At 39.0% G+C, this 23,359-nt stretch overlaps 1 protein-coding gene across 9 annotated transcripts in view; it reads right to left on the reverse strand.

Annotated features, from left to right (window-relative positions):
- Positions 1-23,359, reverse strand: part of ZNF268 (zinc finger protein 268) — a 51,485-nt gene that overhangs the window by 18,592 nt on the left and 9,534 nt on the right. For all 9 annotated transcript variants that reach the window (XM_049102144.1, XM_049102142.1, XM_049102141.1 and 6 more), the window contains 3 exons: positions 16,958-17,158; positions 4,742-4,868; positions 4,362-4,457 (listed from right to left, as the gene is read on the reverse strand). In XM_049102144.1, the coding sequence (XP_048958101.1) occupies positions 4,362-4,457; positions 4,742-4,868; positions 16,958-17,158 (424 nt within the window). The remainder of the gene's footprint in view (positions 1-4,361; positions 4,458-4,741; positions 4,869-16,957; positions 17,159-23,359) is intronic.

Genomic DNA, 23,359 nt, shown 5'->3' on the forward strand with positions numbered 1-23,359 from the left:
GGAAGAGATCTCAGCATTGTATTTTTTCAACAAATAATTGTCAAATACCTATTACATGCTAAACACTGTGCTCAACTCAGAAGAAACTCAGAAAACACTGCAAATTACAGTCCTCTTGGGAAGAAAGTTCTACTGCATGCCCAAATACATGAAAATAAAGTCACAAGAAAAGTCAATGTGATGTTTCAGAACACTGAGGATAAGCAGCAGGTAGTTTCTCTTCCAGAGAAAACAGTAAAATTGTTTTGTATAATGAATCTGAAGTCAGAATGGCATCTGATTTCACATTAGCATCATTAGATGATAAAAAAGAACACTCAGAAGCATACACATTTTCAGAGACACAGGTCTTAAATGTTATACTTCGTGCACTCTTTCATAGGAAGTAACTTGAAGAGGTGCTTCAACAAAACAAACCAAGAAAAAAGATGACACAAAATAAATATGGAAAATAAAATCTGAAAGGAGACTCCAGGATAAAACACTGTAATACAGCCAGGGTATGAGGTAAACTAGGGTCACACTAGAGCACATCCAAGGACAAGGGAGTGGCATAATCAGGAAGAGACAGAATGACTAACATGGCTGAATGAAGCACAGGAATACTTAAATATGTGAAGAAAAGTCTGGGGTTAATGATAAATACATACTAATGATAAGAACAGAGAAAACTGGGCAGGCAAACAACTCAAATGAAAAAAAATGATTTTTTTTTTTTTAAGATTTTACTCATTCATTCATGAGAGACACACACACAGAGAGTGAGGCAGAGAGACACGGGCAGGGGGAGAAGCAGGCTCCATGCAGGGAACCTGATGTGGGACTAGATCCCAGGACTCCAGGATCATGCCCTGGGCCAAAGGCAGGAACTAAATTGCTGAGCCAACCAAGGATCCCCGAATAAAATGATTTATGAACAAAAATTAGCCATTGCATATTTGCTTGATTCACCTGTGACTAGAAATTACATAGTCATAAAGATGTAAAAACCGGAGACTGATCTAACCCGAACGAACTAACTTTATAAGAAGAGACAGTGCATATATCGTTGAAAGTATGAGAGAAGGGGCATGAAAGAGAATTGAATCATCATGCTGTTATACTGAATCATCACCACTGGGGGAAAATCAGCACTAGAATAAGCTGGTTATTTAGAAATAAGGAAGCAAATACCATGAAAAGACCTAAAAGGGATGAAAGTGATTTTACCAGGGGGAATATAACACTGAGAGGAGGCAGGGTGAACTAAATGCTGCTGACAACAAAACCCAATAGCCAAAAATACAAAGTGGAGAGGGAACAAGGCCTAGGATTCAGTCCTCAGGCACAATGACAAGTATCTGGAGGCTGACTGGTAGAGAATGGATGGACCTGATCTAGATGTCCTAAAGTAATATGCTGACCAAGGCCACAAAGAGAAAAGAGCATTAAGAGAACATGGCAGCAAGTCAGGCTTGGAGACAGCAGATCAGAGGACCTTAATATGTCATTCCAGGGTTCCCTACCTCTTAAATCTGATCCCTCTTCATTTTGTAAATAGTCTCCATATTGTATTTTCTCAAGCATCAATTCCCAAGTGGGGGCATTACCTCCTCCTTGCACTGAGAAGTGAAGGTTCTATCACGATGGCTTGGGAGAGAGTATTACTGGCTATTCCATGGTTCTAAACTCAGAAAAGTTCCTATCAAGAAGAAAACAGGCCAGTGACTAATGAATCTTTGTCCAGGAATCAGATTTGCTCATGTGTTTGGCTAACAGTCTTAACCCTGTAGACTTTCAGAGTTCATAGAAACTAAATCTGTCTTAATACTCTCTACCCTGTAACCCTGCTGTAGCTATGATCATAACCCATCCTCAGTTCCCCTGGTTAGCCACAGTTCTGACTTCCTTCATTGGAGTTCCCAAGAAACATAATAAGCATTTTAAGCATTTTTTCTGTTAAGCATTCTCTTTGGAACAATAATGGCAGGAAGTGATACTATGGTTGGTCTCAAGGGAAATTTCAAAGAATTCCAGAAATCAAAACAATACCAAAGCCAATGAATAGAAGACGGAATTTCCTAAGCTTAAATATTACTTAAACATGATTGAAGATGATTACTGTGGTTCAAAAGTAATAGCTGGAAACTCCACTTGCATGGACAGAATTCAGATTTCTGAAGCTACAGAACAGCATTCTCCCAAACAACCATCTTGGGTGTAGCCACAAAGACAATGGAAAAGGGAATCATAATCATGCTCAGAAAGTGGAACCAAGGGCTCATTAGGCCACTGCCACAGCAGGAAGTCCCAGCACAACCTGCCCAGCCAGGGCTTCAATGCACTGCAAACCAGTGACTTCTATGTGGCACTCACTGTGGCTGCTCTTCAGAATGGGGATTCCTGTTGTACCTGCCCTGCACTTCTCTCCACCACTCTGTACTTGTCTGGCTGGTTGGGTGTGAATAACTTATCTTTAACTGCAGGTTACCAGACCATAAAGAACTACCACTGAGAATGAGGATCCAAGACTTCATTAATACAGGACAAGAAGAAAAGCAGGGATGGTGGAACATTTTTGAAGATGGATGGATTAGAAGAGGATGACTAGAAGCTGCCTAGCCAAAGAGGTGGAGGAAGGTAGACAGTGCTGCCAACCAAACAATCCTTCTTCCTTTTTCCTGGCTGGCAGAAAACTGATATTTTTTTCCCCAAGCCCATCCTTAAGGCCATGTGCCTCAGTCAGGGAAATGGGGACCAATCTCCACTGCTACCTCTACCCCAGAAAGTAAAGCATCATCTGAGACAACAGTGGTGGCCCTACTTCCCTTGACAGAGTCTTACTCAGACAGGGGTAGGTGATGAAAACCTAGCCCAGTAAGCATGATGATGTGATGAAAACCTAGCCCACTAAGCTGAGACTTTCTGCAATAGGCTCTACCACCTGATAAAAAGAATCACGTGGAAAAAGCAGTTTTCTTGTTCTACTGGCCAGTGGTGTATCTGCAGGTATTGGCTGGAACTGTAGAAGCCATCTGATGACTATGAGGGAGTGAACCTGAGGGAAATGTTGACAGACTTGGAATGGCCATGTGGAGAGGCACCTTTGGTGATTTGCTGAATTGATGGTTTAGTCAACCCTACAACTGCCCCTCGTCAGGACTTTCGGTGATGTGTGGTAATAAATAACTTCTGTTTTGTATATTGATTTAGGATTAATCAGAAATTATAGTTGATACAATCCTAAAGACTAATGAGATTCATTCTATCATGCCCGTGACAGATGGAACACATTAGGGAAATGTATCTGACAGTAACATCAAGATGAACTAATACAAAAGACAAGCACATTTGGGGAATAAACAGAACAATCAAGAAAGATCTTGATTTTATTTGTGGTAGGGACTGGGAAAATGGGGGCTTTACTTAAAAAACTTCTATTAACAGATTTCAGCAACATTAGTGAAGAGAACTGCATATGAAGGAGATTTAAGCTGACTTCCCAGGGCCAGGAGAAAGAGCTAGAAGCAGAGAAGAATGAATAAACAGAATGCCAAGAAGAAAGTATGATGTAGCTATGGAGCAATGTAATAAACAGTTCCAGTTCCTGAAAATGAGACAAAGGAGTGGCACACACAGGAAAGATGCTCAAAAGACCAATCAAACTCTGTACCAAAGGCTGAGGAGGGATGGAGTGTCAATTACCAAAAGGGAAACACAGCTTAAATCTTCAGAACAGATGTCTTTTAAACGTTACAATATATAAGAAAAGTAGAGGGTATGAAAAGTCCCTTTGGACTCAGAGGGAAGAACAAGAAAAGTCAGTAAAGCTTTGTGCTAAAAGCTAAAAAGTAAAAAAAGTAAAGCTTTATGCTAAAGTGCTAAAAGCACTTAGTCATACAGTGTGTGAGTGGGTTCAATATGGTGTCACATGAGGAAAGGGGAGGGGAGGACTTAATAGAGAATAATATCCACAGGTGCCAGAATGTGCTTAGAAGGAACAGTAATGACTTCTTCTAATAGATATCAGGAAGGAAGGAGGCTGTAGAAGCCTCCTTCTACAGGAGGAGATGATTATGATGATTATGATTAACTCTAAGTGTAAGAGATTTAAAAATATAATTAAAAAAAAAAAGAAAGTAGAAGGGGGAATGAACATCATATTAAGAGATAAAGAGAAAAAGCCTGTTTAACTGAATAACAAAATGAATCTAATCTCCTGGGAAAGCATGAAGAAAACGGAGAATGCTGAGAGAAAGAAATGAACTAAAACAGACTGGTTATGAATGAGACAAAAAGTACAAACATGAGGTGTATGTCATGTGAGAATTCACATCAATTCTGAATAAGGAGGAAAAGATCTAAATATCCTCATCACCCACCTGGTTGGCCTTGACTTGGGATTTGGGTCTGCATCATCCACAGTTCTTCTCCTTGTTCCAACTTGAAGATGATATCAGGTTTGGCATCTTGATACCCTGTGAATGGAAAATCACAGACAACCTGGACCAAAACTGCCTCAAACCCTGAAGAAGGGGAAAGAGTCAGTTTAGAGGCAGCATGATAAAGTTGTCCTTCTGCCCCATGGCAAAGTGTAGTCCATTCAAACTAGCATTTCTAATGCCAAAGGGAGACTAAGAAAATCTGGCTTTTAAATATAAGTCCAAAATCACTAAGAACTTTGCAAAAGCCACCCAGCTTTCAGCAACCAACGGGAAGCCTGGAGATTACACACACCCCATTTATTGGAGGGAGCTCCTACCCAGGGACACCAGGTGGCTGTAGTTCTCCAACATCACACTCCTGTATAGGTGCTTCTGAGCTGGGTCCAGTAGCCGCCATTCTTCCCAGGTGAAGTCCACAAACACATCCACGAATGACAACGGTCCCTGAAAGAGCATATTCTTATTCAATCTCAAAGTCTTTAGTGAGTTTCTGGTAAACAACAAGATGCCTAGGATGTCCACTGTTTATATTCTACTTGTGAGAAAAGCAAAAATATATTGAAAACATTCCATCAATGTGTATTAAATCAGTCAGCCTTTCACTCAACATAGGAGAATATCAGGTGCCAGATACTCAGTGCGGTACAGGTGATATAAACTTGAATGAAGGCCATCTGGGTGGCCCAGTCAACTAAGTGTCCAAGTCTTGATTTTGGCACAGGTCATCATCTTGGAGTTTTGGGATCAAGCCCCATGTCTGGCTCTGGGCTCAGTGGGGAGTCTGTTTGAATATTCTCGCTCTTCTTCTCTTTCTCTCTCTCTCAAATAAATAAAATACATCCTTGAAAAAAGAACTTGAATGAAACACAATCCTGTCCACAAGAAGTGCTCACCACTGCAAAGGAATACAAAGTTAAACATGTGTGAATGCAACTGTGGGCGACCATGAACTAGCTGGAGTGACTGAAGCAAACCAGGCCCGGACTTGCGTCCCTCATTCACTCAAAAGGCTCAGGAGCCTAAAGGGTGAATAGTTGGTTGACGCTTGAGAAACGGCTTGAGCAATGGTTCTCAGGGCTCGCTTGTACGTGATTGCCCACATAACACAATAGATACAACTTATGCTGGCGTGGTCATAAATGTAAATAAGGGTCTGTGCTGTCCTTGCTGGTCTGTTTACCATATCTAATATTCCTTTGAAGTATGCACATCTGGAGCAACAAGCTTATCTATTTACCAAGGTCTTCTGGCACCCGTGAGTCTGTCTTGCATGCTGAGAAAGGGGAATTTTGGAGGGTTTCACAAACATGCTAAAAATAGATACCTTCTTAGCTTTGTTTTGCTCATGCTATAAAATGTTGTAAAACCTTGAATAAAGCTGGCACTGCTTGGACATCATCCACTGTGTCCCTCCTGTCTCCATCTCTTTACTTTTCTTTTATTTTCCTCATCCCCTTATCCTCAGGACCCTGATTGTGTTGCCACAGCACATGCAACATGCAACTGGAAGTCAAAGAAGCTAAGACAAAAGAACATACAACAAGGGGACAAAGACGGAAACAGCAATGCTACTCATTAAAGATACATCTTTGAATGTTTAAGCTATCCGAGGAAACATCTGCACAGGGTAACCAACTGTCCCAATGTACCCAAGACTAGGGGATTTCCCTATACATGGGACCTTCAGTATTAAGGCAGGACAGCTACAGGCAAACAGGAATGGTTAGTCATCCTCCTTCTACAACACTTCCTTAGCTCCAGGTGTCAGGTATTCAAAAAGTACAGGTGATAATAAACCAGGATGAAATATACTCCTGCCTGAGAGAAGCACTTAGCATTGCAGAAGAAAGCAAAGTTTAAAAGATGCAAATGTAGCAGGAGGTTAAAGAAGCTAAGATAGGGGGATCCCTGGGTGGCTCAACAGTTTGGTGTTGATCCAGGGCCTTCGACCCTGGGCATGATCCTGGAGTCCCAGGATTGAGTTCCACATTGGGCTCCCTGCATGGAGTCTGCTTCTCTCTCTCCCTGTGTCTCTACCTCTCTCTGTCTCTGTGTCTCTCATGAATAAATACATTTTTTTCTTAAAGGGAGAAGCTAAGATAAACAGAGTATAATAAGGGCACAAAGCTGGAAGCTAGCAATACCACTTGGAAGTGTCAGGCTGAATCTGTAAAAGGGTACCACAGGAGCAGCCACTGTGAGAGAAGAGGTTGAAGCTTAAGTGGAAAGAAAAGACAAAAGCTCTAAGTAGTGGCCAGTTTGTTGGACAAATGATCTGAATAGGAAGATATACAGATAGCAAATAAGCATATGAAAGATGTTCAACATCATATGTCATTGAAGAATTGCAAGTTAATAATGACACACCATCACAGACTCATTAGAATGGCTAAGATAAAAAAGAAATAACACAACCAAATTTCATAAAAGTCATGAATATAAACATCCCAGAAGCTCAGAGAATTGAACAAAGATGAAGTCAAAGAAACCCACACCAAGGGACGCCTGTGTGACTCAGCGGTTGAGCATCTGCCTTTGGCTCAGGGCATGATCCTAGAGTCCCAGGATCAAGTCCCACATCAGGGTCCCCTCAAGGAGCCTGCTTCTCCTTCTGCCTGTCTCTCGTGAATGAATTAATAAAATCCTGGAAAAAAAAAAAAAGAACCATGACCCAACTATAAGCTGTCTAAAAGAGACTCACTTTAGATCGAAAGATAAAAACAGATTGAAAGTGAAAGATATTCAATGCAAATAGTATCCAAAAGAGAGCAGAGAGGGTAATACCAGTATCAAATACAACAGTCTTCAAATCAAAAAAGGTTTCTAATAAGAGACCAAAAGGGATATTATATACTATTAAAGGTTCAATACTGCAAGACAATATAAAAACTATATTTATACATATAATAACAGATCATCAAATTATATGAAGTGAAAACAGAATTGAAGGGTGAAAGTTTTATAATGATAATTGGAAACTTCAATATCCTGCTTTTCATAATGGATAGAACAACCAGACGGAAGATAAGAAAACAAAATACTTAAAGCAAAGATCTAACAGATGTAGTCAAAATAGTCTACCCAACAAGAGCATATGTATACTTTTCAAGTGCACAGGGGACATAGAACAGGAAAGACTGTGTTAACCCACAAATTACATCCCAGTAGATCTTAAAAGATAAAGATCAGGGAACCTAGGTGGCTCAGTTAAGTGTCTGACTCTTAATTTTGGGTTAGGTCATGATCTCAGGGATGTGAGATCAAGCCCTGGGTTGGGTCTATGCTGGGAACTGAGCCTGCTTAAAATTCTCTCCCTCTCTGTCCCTCCCCCACTACTCGTGTGTGCTCACTCCCTCTTAAAAAAAAAAAGACTGTACAAAGTATTTTCTCTGACTACACAGGATAAAGATAGAAATCAACAGAAAGGGAAAAAAAGGAAAATTTATTTACAAATTAAAGGAAATTAACACATCTTAAGCAACAGATCAAAGAAAACATCAAAAGGTAAATTAGACGTAAATGAAAACAAAACACATCATACCAAAATTCACAGGATGCAACAAAAATCAGTGTTGAGGGGAAAATTAACTAGGCAGAGTAGAGGAAGCAAAAGAACATATCAGTGATTCAGAGGACAGTGTAATGGAAATCAATCAAACTGAACAGGAGAGAGAAAAAAGAATAATGGAAAATGGAAAAAGACTTAGGGAACTCAGCAACACCATCAAGAGTAGTAACAATTGCATTATAGAGACCTCAAATGGAGAAGAGAGAGAAAAGGGGGCAGAATATTTATTTGAAGAAATAATAGATGAAAATTCCCTGAATCTAGAGATAGGAACAGAAATTCAGATCCAGGGATCCCTGAGTGGCGCAGCGGTTTGGCGCCTGCCTTTGGCCCAGGGCGTGATCCTGGAGACCCGGGATCGAATCCCATGTCGGACTCCCGGTGCATGGAGCCTGCTTCTCCCTCTGCCTGTGTCTCTGCCTCTCTCTCTCTCTCTCTCTCTCTCTCTCTCTCTCTGTGACTATCATAAATAAATAAAAATTAAAAAAAAAAATTCAGATCCAGGAAATACTGAGAGCCACCAACAAAATCAACCCAATGAGGTCCACACCAAGACACATAGTAATTAAAATGGTTAAGAAAAAAAAAAAAAGTAGTGATAGAGAATTTTAAAGCAGCAAGAGAAAAGAAAACAGTTACATACAAGGGAAACCCATAAGGCTATCAGCTGATTTTTCAGCAGACACTTGGCAGTCCAGAAGAGAGTGGCATGATATATTCAAAGTGCTGACAGAAAAAAAAAAAAAAACCTGCAGACAAGAATGCTCTATCCAGCAAAGTCATCATTCAGAAAAGGAAGATAACAGAGTTTTCTAAACAAAAGTTAAAGGAATTCATGACCATTAAACTAGTCCTACAAGAAATATTAAAGGAGATACTTTGAGTCGAAAGATAAGACCTAAATAGGAGTAGGAAGCACAAAAATAGTAAAAATAAGTATCTATAAAAATCAGTCAAGGGACTCACAAAATAAAAGGATGTAAAGTATGACACCATATACCTAAAATATGTGGATGGGGACAGGAAGAGGAGTATAGAATGGGTTCAAACTTTAGCAACTATCAACTTAATACAAACTGCCATATGCATAAGATGCTATATTCAAACTTAATGGTAACCACAAATCAAAATCACTAATATAAAATAAATAAAGAGAAAAGAATCCAAGTATATCACTAAAGAAACCCAATATACCATGAGAGAAGAGAGCAAGAGAAGAAACAGAAAAGAACTATAAAAACAACCATAAAACAAGTACCAAATGATAACTACAAACCTATCAATAATTAAGATTTTTAAATAAAATCTTTAAAAAAAAAAGACACAGGGTGACAGAATGGATAAAAAAGCAAGACCCATCTATATGTTGCCTATAAGGCACTCATTTTTGACCTAAAGATACCTGCAGATTAAAAGTGAAAGGATGGAAAACAATTTCTCATACAAATGAATGTGTAAAAGCCAGGGTAGCAATACTTATATCAAACAAAATATATTTTATTATTTTTTTTTAAAGATTTTATTTTATTTATTCATGACAGACACAGAGAGAGAGAGGCAGAGACATAGGCAGAGGGAGAAGCAGGCTCCATGAAGGGAGCCCGATGCGGGGCTCAATCCCGGGACCCCAGGATCACGACCCAAGCCAAAGTTGGACGCTCAACCACTGAGCCACCCAGGCGTCCCCAAAATATATTTTAAAACAAAGACCATAACAAGAGAAAAAAAAGGACAGTATATAACCATAATGGGAACAACCCAACACAAAGATATAACAGGTATAAATATTTATGCACGCAGCAGAGCAGCACCCAAATATATAAAACAGCTAATAACAAACATAAAAGAAGTCACCAATAGTAATACAATAATAGTAGGGGACTATAACACCCAACTTATATCAGTAGACAGATTATCCAAACAGAAAAATCAACAAGGAAAATAATGGCTTTGAATGACACATTGGACCACATGGATCTAATAAATATATTCAGAATATTCATCATAAAACAGCAGAATAGACATTCTTTTCAAATACACATGTTCTGTTCTCCAGAACAGATCACATATGAGGCCACAAAACTAATTCCAACAAATTAAAAAGATGAAAGTCATACCATGCATCTTTTCTTTCCTTCTTTTTTCTTTTTTAAGAGAAAAAGCACAAGACGGTGCACAACCAGGTAGGTACAGAAGGAGAGAGAGAATCTTAAACAGGTTTCATACTCAGCATGTAGAGCCTGATGCAGGGCTTGATCTCACAACCCTGAGATCATGACCTGAGCCTTAAATCAAGAGTCAGATGCTCAACCAACAGAGCCACCCAGGCATCCTTTTTTTTTTTTTTTAAAGATTTTATTTATTTACTCATGAGAGACACAGAAAGAGAGAGAGGCAGAGACACAGGCAGAGGGAGAAGCAGGCTCCATGCAGGAAGCCCGATGCGGGACTCAATCCCGGATCTTCAGGATCACGCCCTAGGCCGAAGGCAGGCACTAAACCGCTGAGCCACCCAGGGATCCCCCACCCAGGCATCCTTATCAAGCATCTTTCCTTTTTTAAAATAAAGATTTTATCTATTTATTCATGAGAGCCACAGAGAGAGGCAGAGACACAGGCAGAGGGAGAAACAGGCTCCATCCAGGGAGCCCGATGTGGGACTTGATCCAAGGACCAAGGGATTATGACCCAAGCTGAAGGCAGATGCTCAACCATTGAGGGGACCTAGGCAGCCCTGAAGCATTTTTCCTGACCACAATGCTATGACACTAAAAATCAACCACAAGAAAAAAAATCTGGAAAAAAACACAAATACATGCAGGTTAAATAACATCTTAGTATGCAATGAAAGTATCATCCAAGAAATCAAAAAGAAAATTAAAAAATACATGAAGAAAATGAAAATGAAAACACAATGATCCAAAATCATTGTACCAAAGCTGTTCTAAGAGGGAAGTTTATAACAATACAGGCTCCTCAAGAAGCAAGAAAAATCTCAAATAAACAACTGAACCTTACATATAACAGAACTAGAAAGAATAAACAAAACCCAAAAGCCAGTAGAAGAAAAGAAATAATACAGATTAGAGCAGAAATAAATGAAACAGAAACTAAAAGAAGAGGGGGCGGGGTAGAAAGAGAGAGAGAGGGAGGGAGAGAGAGAAGACTCAAAATCAGAAAAGAAAGAAGAGAAATAATAACTAATACCACAGAAATACAAATGATTGTAAAAGAATAGAATGAAAGATTATATGCCAACAAAGTGGACAACCTAGAAAAAAATGGATAAATTTCTAGAGACATATAACCTCCCAAAACTGAATCAGGAAGAAATATAAAATTGAACAGACTGATTACCAGTGATGATACTGAATTAATAATAAAAAAAACTCCAAAAAAATAAAAATCAAATATTATTCTTATTGGTCAAAGACTGAAAGCTTTTCTTTTTTGTTGTTGTTTTTTACAGATTTTATTTATTTATTCATGAGAGACAGAGAGAGAAAGAGAGAGAGAGAGGCAGAGACACAGGCAGAGGGAGAAGCAGGCTCCATGCAGGGAGCCCGACGTGGGACTCGATCCCGGGACTCCAGGATCACGCCCTGGGCCGAAGGCAGGCGTCAAACCGCTAAGCCACCTGGGGATCCCCTGAAAGCTTTTCCTCTAAGATAAGGAACACAGCAAGGATGCCTGCTTTCACCATTTCTATTCAATGTAGTACTGAAATTTCTAGCCAGAACAATTTGGCAAGGAGAAGAAATGTCTTTCAAATGGGAAAGGAAGAAGTAAAATGATTTTTCTTCACAGATGATATGATCCTACATGTGGAAAACTTTAAAGATTACACACACACACACACACACACACACACACACACCTGGTTAGAACTAACAAATTAACTCAGCAAAGTAGCAGGATACAATGCTAACACAAAAAAATCAGTTGCATTTCTATATATGAAAAATAATCAGTCTGAAAAGCAAATTATGAAAACAATTCCATTTATAATAGCATCAAAAAGAATAAAGGCAGGATGCGTGGGTGGCTCAGTGGTTGAGCATCTGCCCTGGGCTCAGGTAGTGACCCCAGGGTCCTGGGATCCAGTACTGCATCAGGCTCCAGCAGGGAGCCTGCTTCTCCCTCTGCCTATGTTTCTGCCTCTCTCTGTGTCTCTCATGAATAAATAAAAAAAAAAAATCTTAAAAAAAAAAAAAAAGGAATAAATGCTTATCCAAGGAGGTAAATAACTTGTAGAATGAAAACTAGAAAATTCTGCTGAAATAAATTTTCAGACATAAATGGGGGTGCCTGGTGGGTTAGTTGGTTAAGCCTGTCTTCAGCTCAGGTCATGATCCCAGGGTCCTGGGATCAAGCCCTGCATTGAGCTCCCTGCTCAGTGGAGAGTCTGCTTCTCCATCTCCCCCTGCTCATGCTCTCTCTCTCTCTCAAATAAATTATTTTTTTATCTTAAATAAATAAATAAAAGACATAAATAAATGCAAACATAGTGTATGTTCATGGATGGAAGGCTTATTATTAAGGTGCCAATACTACTCACAGTGATCTACATACTAAATGTAATATCTATCAAAATCCCACTGACACTTTTTTTGCACAAACAGAAATGCCCATCCTAAAATTCATATGGAATAAAGGGACTCTGAATAGCCAAAGCAATATAGAAAAAGAATGAAGCTAGAGGACTCACATTTCCCTATTTCAACAATGACTACAAAGCTATAGTAATTACAGCAAAGTAGCATTGGCATAAAGACTGATATACAGACCAATGAAATAGACTAGAGAATTCAGAAATAAACCCTTACATATATGGTCAAATGATTTAAAAAAAATTTTTTTAAGATTTATTTATTTATTTATGATAGACATAGAGAGAAAGAGGCAGAGACACAGGAGGAGGGAGAAGCCTGACGTGGGACTCGATCCCAGGACTCCAGGATCACACCCTGGGCCAAAGGCAGGCGCCAAACCGTTGAGCCACCCAGGGATCCCCTCAAATGATTTTCAACAATGGTGTTAAGACCACACGATGGGGAAAGAAAATTCCTCTCAATAAATGTTGCTGAGAAAACTGCATGTCCACATGAAAGAGAATGAAGTCGGATCCTTCCCAACCTCATACATAAAAACGAACTCTAAAATCTTAGCAAGTTTTTATAGCTATCCACAAGCTCCTCTATAATTAATATGGAAAAGCAGAGGAAAAAAGATAGCCAAAACAATTCTGAGGAGCAAAGGTGAAGTATTTCCAGTAGCCCATTTTAAGACTTCCTATAAAATCAAGTTGGTGTGATGCTGAGGAAAGATCAGACACAAGATGAATGAAGCAGAAAACAGAGCCTAGGAATAGACCCATACAAACATTGTCTCCTGATTTTTTTTTTTTTTTTAATCAAAGACATAAAGGCAATTCAATGGAGAAAGGAAAATATTTTCAGCAAATGGTGGTGCAGGAATACTTTCACATCCATAGACATAATAAACCTCAATACATAACCCAACCCTATATAAAATTTAACTAAAAATGAGTCATAGACTTAAATGTAAATTCTAAAACTATTTTTAAAAAGTCTACAGAAATACAAGAGAAAATTTGTGTACTTTGGTTTGGGCAATGAGATTTTATTTTCATTTATTCATTTTGTTCAGTAGGCCTCATGCCCAATATGGGGCTTGAACTCATGACCCAGAGATCAAAAGTTGCATGCTCCACTGACTGTGCCAGCCAGGTGCGTGGGTAATGAGATTTTAGACATGGCACCTAAAGCACAATCCATTCTAAAAAGTAAAATTGAGAAAATGGAATTTACTGTAATTAAAATACTTGTTCTGTGAAAGCTGGTATTACAAAAATGAAAGAGACAAGCCAGAGACTGGGAGAAAATAGGGATCCTGTTATGGGACTCAATCTCAAGACCACAGGATCACACCCTGAGCCAAAGGCAGATGCTTAGCTGCTGAGCCACCCAGGCATCCTACAAATCACTTTTCTGATGAAGGACTAGAATCTAGAATATGTAAAGAACCCTTACATATTAATGGCAAGAAAACAACCCAATTAAAAAATGGGGAAAAGATGAGACACAGAACAGATACTTCACCAAAGATATACAGAGGGCAAAACATATATTAAAAGATATTCAAAAAAAAAAAAAAAAAAAAGATATTCAGTAATACTAGCCATAGGGAGATGCAATTTAAAATCACAACGAGGGGATCCCTGGGTGGCTCAGTGGTTTCGTGCCTGCCTTCGGCCCAGGGTGCGATCCTGGAGTCCCGGGATCGAGTCCCACGTCGGGCTCCTGGCATGGAGCCTGCCTCTCCCTCTGCCTGTCTGTCTCTCTCTCTATATCATAAAATAAAAATAAATCTTAAATAAATAAATAAATAAATATATAAATAAATAAATAAATAAAATCATAACGAAATACCACCTCACATATGTTATTATGGTAAAATTTTACAAACCCAACGACACTAAGCACTGGCCAGGATGAGGAGCAACAGGAACTCTCATTCACTGCTGGTAAGAATGCAAAATTGTGCAGATACTTTGGAAGATAGTTTTTTTTACAAAGATAAATACACTGTTACCATACAATCCAGCAATCATGTTCCTATTTACACAACTAATGGGAAAAGTCATGTCTACACAAAAACCCATACAGGAATGTTGACTGCATCTGTAATCATCAAAAACTGGAAGCCTCTGGATATCAAGACCTACTATAAATAAAGATAGTGTGATATTGGCACAAGGACAGAAAAGAAGACCAATTGCAGAGAACAAGATGTAATCACTCTGCTAAGTGGTGATGCAACAAGCAGCCAAAGGCACTGCAGTTAAGACCAGAAATCATGGAAACCAGCACCCAGAGCTGAGAGCCAGCAGAAGAAGAGGCCAACAGAGGTCCAAGACTGATTAAACTCCTTTAAAGATTTATGTATTTGAAAGAGAGAGAGAGAGTGTGTGTGTGTGTGTGTGTGTGAGCACAAATGAGTGGGGGGCAGGGACAGAGGGAGACAGAGAATCTTAAGCAGACCCCCAGCTGAGCACAGAGCCCAACAGGGGTTTGATCTCAGGACTCTGAAATCATGACCTGAGCCAAAACCAGGAGCTGGACACTTAACCAACTGAGCCCCCCAGGTGCCCTTGATTAAACTCCTTTAAATAGGGAAGATTTTGCAGCAAATCGTCACTCTTCAGATGCTGACTCATTCACATCTGAATGTATCAAAAAGCAACTGCTGCCACTGGACAGACTCTCCACAGCTTGAACATAATAAGAAGCACATGCCAAGAGGGACCCGGGCTCATCTCAACTGCACACTCACAGACGGACTTTGGGACTTTGTGTTTGGTTAGTAACTTCTTACCCCTTACTGTATCTGATTTGTTGTGGGACTTTGTACTGTGCTTTGCTCTGTGTTCTGTGTATGAAGCCAAGTTAAATGAGCTTGAGACCCTGAACTTGCTTCACAATTATGTGAACTGTTCTATAACTGATTAAAGCTGACACAGCCCAAGTGTGCACATTCATAGCATGCTCGTGACACCAGTGTAACAGAATAAAGAGTTACAAAACCAAACCATATTTATGGATACTTGACAGATGACAAAGGTGGCACTGCAGAGCCAGAGGTAGAAACCAATCACTGCACTGCACTATGAAAAAATAAATCTTGACTCCTATCCACCCCAAACATAAAAATTCATTCTAGATGTATTACAAATCTAAATGTGAAAGGCAAAATAACAAAGAAAAATGTCTCCATGAGCTTTGGATAAGGGAAAAGCACTTAAAATTGGACCTAAAAAGCACAAGTAATAAAAAAAGTATGAATCAGAATAAGTTAAAATTAGACATATCTGTTCATCAAAAGACATTAACAGAATGAAAAGGGAAGCAAAAAAAAAAAATTGAATAAGAGTTAATACTTTTTACCCTGAAATATTTAGAGGAAGAATGATGGTATCTGAGATATATTAAGAAATGCACCAAAAATGAGATAGGTCAATGGATGCACAGAGAGAAGACAGATACTGTGATAAGTAAGTTTAGTAAAATGTTAATGTTAATTCTGGTGATGGGTACACAGAGGTTCACTAAAATTCTTTCAACTTTGCTCTCTGAAAATTTTTGTAACAGAATGTTGGAGGTAAAAAAATCTGAATATGGATTTGGTATCAAGTTAGTTTAAAACCTTCATGGGTATGAATCACTGAATCTTGTTAAAATGAAGAGTTGATTCTAACAGGATTGAGGGGGGGCATAATATTCTGCATTTCTAACAAGCTTCCAGAATATAAAAAAAATTTGTTTAAACAAATAAGAAAAAAGAAAACACAAAAGGCAACAAAAGGTCAAATAAGCATGATAAAAGGTACTCATCCTTTTTAGCTAGCAGGAAATGCTAATTAAACCCATACAGAAGAACTACCATACAACCAGCAGAATGGCTCAAATTCAAAAGACTCACAATAGACCAAGATTGGGAAGCATAGACCGTTCACACACACTGCTCTTGGTGGCATGAGCAGTAAACCTAAAAGCAGGGTGTTTAATGAAACAACATACTTACAGAAAAATATAAACAAGATTGCAAGATGCATGTGTCACACAATTAACATAAATTAAAAATACCTGACAGCAATAACAATATATATTGTGTGAACACATATAAAGAAAAGAAATCCATAAAAAAAGTAATTTGGGGGAATGGGGAAGGAGACTGAAATTGAGCATGGGAAATCAGAAAATATGTAAATAAAGATAGATGGGGACCTTACACAGACCAGTGACGATAAAGAGACCATGAACTGAGAGTGATTAACTTAACCCTTTGACCTAAGTATCGCCATCCCTCTCCCCACCAGAGAGAGAGAGAGAGAGAGAAAGAAGTATGAAGAACAGAAGTAGGAACAAATAAGCAAGCAACTCACCTGAGACTGGGTGGGTTTTGACTGCTCCTGGGAAATAAACAACCACTCCAGAACCTGCTCTGTCCTGTGAGTGTTGCGTCTTTGCCGCAGTCCTCCAGTGAGAGGCCTCTGCTCATCAGTCCCCTGACCCAGGATGGACTCCTGACCTTGGAGCTCTCGGGCTCTGTTGCATGAACTATCTTGTTCCTGGAGAGGTGGAACCTGTGGACACAAGAGCAAATCCGCTTTAATAACCAGAATTCTTCTGGGCCCCAAGCTCGGCTCATCTGCTGGTGAACACTCCCCCATGAGGCCAGGCTGGGTGTTCTGCACGCTGTGTTCAGTGTCGCTGTGAGGCAGACACGAGACAAAATGCAGATGGCCACCCAACACACTGAAAACAGTCTCCCCAAAACTCTGCACAGCCACCAGGAATCCTGAAGATGCAGCAACCATCCTAAGAGCTGAACAACTTCATTAAGAACACAACACCAGACGCAAAAGAGTAACAACTCTGTTCTCAGGTGGGTGTATGCAAGCAAGAGATCTGGAATGAGCCAGAGTGAATTAGAATTTCTTCCCTCACTATTTACATGTCCATGAACAATTCACTTAATCTCACTCAGTGAGTCTTATTTTTTGCTGTGGTGAGAACACTGAGAGTAGGGTGGCATCAGGGCAGCAGTGCAGTTTTTTAATCTTCCAAGAACTCCCAATAAATGCAGAAGAGACTGATCACCATGGTACAAGAAAAAGCCCATAGACATCAACACCAAACAAATGCACATGGTCTAGGTGACAGGGTTTCCTCACAAACATCAAGATAAATGCAGAGGTGACCCGAGAGCAGAGGACAGATCCCAACAGAGAAGAGTGAGCAATGAGGGAAAATTCCAGTGGCCTACACACTGCAGATCCCCAAAGTCCCCATGATGTGTGCCCCCAACGGGAGAACAATCCCAAAGTCACTACCTGACCTGACAGCACTGTGGCCACCTGAGAACATGAGAATTTGAAGGAACAAAACAGTCCTTCCCAGACACACAGACTTTTGCTCTGAGGGAAAAGTGCAAAAAATAGTGCCCAAATCACTCAGCACATAAGATTAATGTAATGAGAAGGAGAGAAAGAAAGAGATAGGGAGAGAGAGGGGAGAGGGGAGGGAGAGGGAAGGAGGGGAGAAGAAAGGAGAGATCAGGATAATAAGAGGGAAAGGACACAAAAGGGGGAAAGGATATCAGACAGGAGGAAGGAAGACTTCAGATCTTATTCCAGAAATTAACAACAAAATATGTCAATGTGAGAAGAACATTAGAAGACAAGGCACGCTGACCTCTAGGAAGCACAGGGCAAGAGGCAGAATGAAGGGCTTGGTGACAAGGGTTAGCATACAGGTGTGAGTTTGCTTGTATCTCCAAAAGAATGGCGGAGAAGATGAGCTAGGAACAGTAAAAATAGTAATTTCTGCAGGAGGGAAAGAACAGGGCAGAAGGGATGCAAGCAAGTTAGTTTATACTTTTGAATCATGTAAATATCTTACATAATCAAAAAGAGGGAAGACAGTTCTTACAGTTGCAAATAAGTATCAACAAATACATATTTTTATCAAATTGGAAACAAAACTACAAGAGAATAATTTTTCTAACTGATCTTAACATGTGATATCTGTGTATTCGTTGGATAAAATGAGCTACAAAGACAGCCTGGACTTCCTTCAGTATCCTTGTTAGTGAAAATAAATTATAATTTTAAACCACTTTATGTACACTGTAGGAAATGACCATCATAGTACCATTATTAAGAAACAAGATATCCGGATTTAACAGATATATTCATAATATTCCATCATAAAACAGCAGGATACACATTCCATATACATGGAACATTCTCCAGAATAAACCATTAAACAAGTCACAACAAATTCAAAAAGACCAAAGTCATTCCATGCATCTTTTCTGACCACATGCTATGAAACTAAAAGTCACAAGAAAAAATCTGGGAAAAACACAAATACATGGGAGTTAAACAACATACTACTAAACAATAAATGTGTCATCCAAGAAAGAAAATTAAAAAATAGTGGAGAAAAATGAAAATGAAAACACAACAGTCCAAAATCTGGGATGTTTTAAGAGGGAAGTTCACAGCAATAAAGGCCCACCCCAAGAAGCAAGAAAACCCCAAACAACTGATCATACATCTAAAGAAAATAGAAAAAGAACAAACAAAACCCAAAACCAGTACAAAGAAGGAAATAATAAAGATTAGAGCTGAAATAAATTAAATAGAAACTAAAACAAAACAATAGAACGGAGCACGTGGCCGGCTCAGTCAGTCAAGTGTCTGTCTTCAGCTCAGGGAATGGACTCAGGGTCCCGGGACTGAGTCCCAAGTCAGGCTCCCTGCTTAGAAGGGAGCCTGCTTCTCCCTCTCCTCACTCCCCCCATGTTCTTTCTTACTATCTCTCTCTCAAATAAATAAACTCTTTAAAAAAAAAGAAAAAAGAAAGAAAAGAAAGAACAATCAATGAAACCAGGAGCTATTTCTTTGAAAAGACCAACGAAATCAATAAACGTTTAGCTGGACTCAAGAGAGACAGAGGAGACTCAAATAAACAAAATCAGAAAAGAAAGAGGAGAAATAGTAACTAATACCACAGAAATACAAAGCATTGTAAGAAAATAGAATGAAAGATTATATGCTAACAAATTGGACACCTTAGATGAAATGGATAAATTCCTTGAGACACATAACCTCCCAAAACTGAATCAGGAAGAAATACAAAATTTGAACAGACGGATTACCAGTGATGACGTTGAATCAATAATCAAAAAACTCCCAACAAACAATAGTACAAACTAGAAAGCTTCACAGGTAACTTCTACCAAACATTTAAAGAAGAGTTAATACCTATTCTTTTAAAACTATTCCAAAAAATAGAAGAAGGAAAACTGCCAAATTTATTCTATGAGGCCAGTGTTACCCTGATCCCAAAACCAAATAAAGACATTACAAAAAAGGGGAACTACAGGCCAGCATCTCTGATGAACATAGATGCAAAAATCCTCCCCGAAATATCAGCAAACTGAATACAAGAATACTTAAAAAAAAAAAAACTTTCACTATGATCAAGTGAGATTTATTCCTGGGTTGCAAGGGTGGTTCAATATCCACAAATCAATCATCAATCAACATGATAGATGCAGAAAAGGCATTTTACGGGATCCCTGGGTGGCGCAGCGGTTTAGCGCCTGCCTTTGGCCCAGGGCGTGATCCTGGAGACCCGGGATCGAATCCCATGTCGGGCTCCCGGTGCATGGAGCCTGCTTTTCCCTCTGCCTATGTCTCTGCCTCTGTGTGTGTGTGTGTGTGTGTGTGTGTGTGTGTGTGTGTGACTATCATAAATAAATAAAAATTAAAAAAAATAAAATAAAATCCTGTGCATTACTTAAAAAAAAAAAAAGCATTTCACAGGGTACAACATCCATTCATGACTTTATTTTTTTTTTTCCATTCATGACTTTAAAAAAAAAATCCATGAAGTAAGTTTAAAGGGAATATACCTCAACATAATAAAAGCCATCTATGAAAAACCCACAGCTAATATCATACTCAATGGTGAAAAACTGAAAGCTTTCCCCCTAAGATCACTCTCACCACTTTTATTCAACACAGTACCCAAAGTACTACCCACAGCTATCGGGCAAGAAAAAGGAATAAAAGGCACCCAGATTGGTAAGGAAGAAGTAAAATTTTCACTATCTGTAGATGACATGATCCTACATATAGAAAACCCTAAAGATTCTACCAAAAAACCTTCTAGAATTGATAAATGAATTCAATGAGGTTGCAGGATACAGAATAAATGTACAGAAATCTGTCACAGGGACTCCTGGGTGGCTCAGCAGTTGAGCATCTGCCTTAGGCTCAGGGCGTGATCCCAGAGCCCCAAGATCGAGTCCCACATGGGGCTCCCTGCATGGAGCCTGCTTTTCCCTCTGCCTATGTCTCTGACTCTCTCTCTCTCTCTCTCTCTCACTCTCTTGGTTTCTCATGAATTAAAAAAAAGAAAAGAAAAAGAAATCCATCACATTTCTACACACTAAAAATAAAGCAGCAGAGAGAAATTAAGAAAACAATCCCATTTACAGTTGCACCAAAAATAATAAAATACCTAGGAATAAAAACAAAGAAAATGAAAGACCTGTGCTCTGTAAACTATAAAGCACTCAAAGATGACACAAATGAAAAATTATTCCATGCTCATGGACTGGAAAAACAGATACTATAAAATGTCCATACTGGGTAGTATGAACAGTAAATCTGCAGATTTAATGCAATCCCAGCCAAAATACCAACAGAATTTTTCACAGACCTAGAACAAATAATCCTATAATTTGTATGGAACCATGAAAGACTCCAAATAGCCAAACCCTCTGAAAAAGAAAAACAAAAACAAAGCTGGAAGTATCATAATTCCGCACTTCAAGTTATACTACAAAGTAATCAAAACAGTATGGTACTGGCATAAAAACAGACTCAGAGATCAATAGAAAAGGATAGAGAGCCCAGAAATAAGCCCGCAATTATAAGGTCAATTAATCTTTGAAAAAGAGGCAAGAATATTCAATGGGAAAAAGACAATCTCTCCAACAAATGTTAGGAAAACTGGACAGCCACACACAGAAGAATGAACCTGGACCACTTTTTTACACCATACCAAAAAATAAAAATAAAATAAACTCCAAGTGATGAAAGACTTATATATGAGATCTGAAGCCATAAAAATCCTAGAAAAGAAAAGAAAAAAAAAATCCTAGAAAAGACTACAAGCAACAATTTCTCTAAACTCAGCCATAGCAACATTTTTCTAATGTCTCTTAAAGCAAGGGAAACAAAGGCAAAAATGAACTATTGGTACTTTATCAAAATAAAAAGCTTCTGCACAGTAAAAGAACAATCATGAAAACTAAAAGACAACCTACAGAATGGGAGAAGATATTTGCAAATTACATATCCAATAAACTGATACAACTCAATACCCACAAAACAGATAATCCAATTTAAAAATGGGCAAAAGGGACACATGAGTGGCTCAGTTGGTTAAGCATTTGCCTTTGGCTCAGGTCATGATCTTGGGGTCCTGAGATCGAGTCCCACATCAGGCTCCATGCTCAGGGAGGAGTCTGCTTCTCCCTCTGCTCCTCTCTCTCTCAAATAAAATATTTTTTTTAAATTGGCAGAAGACATGAATAGGCATTTTTTCCAAAGAAGACGTGTGAATGGCCAACAGACACTTGAAAAGATGCTCAACATTGCATCATCAGGGAATCAAAACTGCAATGAGATACCACCTCACACCTATAAGAGTGGCTAAAATCAACCCAGGAAACAACAGACGTGGGCGAAGATGTGGAGAAAAGGGAGCCCTCCTGCACTGTTGGTGAGAATGCAAACTGGTGCAGCCACTCAGGCAAACAGTATGGAGGTTCCTCAAAGACTGAAAAATAGAATTATCCTATGATGCAGTAATTACATTACAAGGTATTTACCCAAAGAATACAAAAACAGTAATTTGAAAGGATATGTGCAACCCTATGTTTATACCAGCATCATCTACAATAGCCAAAGTATGGAAACAGCCCAAGTGTCCACAGACTGATGAAGAGATAATGAAGATGTGGTGTGTACACATGTACAGACACACACACACACACACACACACACACACACACTGGAATATTACTCAGCTATTAGAATGAAAGCTAAGTAATATTCAGAATAATAAAGAAAGAAATCTTGCCATTTGCAAAAACATGGATGGACCTTGAGAGTGTTATGCTACGCAAAATAAGCCAGTTGGAGAAAGACAAATACCATACGATCGCACTCATATTGTGGAATTTAAGAAACAAAACAAAATACACAAAACAAAAAACAGAGAAACAATCCAGGAAACACAACCCTCACTGTAGAGAACTGTGGTCAGCAAGTAGAGGAGGGGGGAGTCTGCATTAGGTCCAGGGGTAAAGTGCACAGGGACCATGGGTAGCATGGAGGGATGTGAGGAAATGCTGAGGCACTACACTGCGTGCCCCAAACTAACACAACATCACATTTTAACTACACTGGAATTAAAATTTAAAACTTCATAAAATACAAACAAGATATCTAGCACATGACAAAACAGATGTAACAGTAAGTTTTTTATCCTTATACATTGTTGTTAAGAATGTAAAATGGAGCAAGCACTTTGTTCCTCGAAATGTCAAACACAGAATTACTGTCTTACCCAGCAATTCCATTTCTAGGTCTGCCCTAAAGAATTAAAAGCACATGTCCATACAAACACACTTACACAAATGTGCATCACAGCATTTCATTATTGAAAACAATCCAAATGTCTATCAATGGATGAATGGA

The sequence above is a fragment of the Canis lupus genome, chromosome 26 (genome assembly GCF_003254725.2).
Source record: "Canis lupus dingo isolate Sandy chromosome 26, ASM325472v2, whole genome shotgun sequence".
Taxonomy (NCBI): Eukaryota; Metazoa; Chordata; class Mammalia; order Carnivora; family Canidae; genus Canis; species Canis lupus.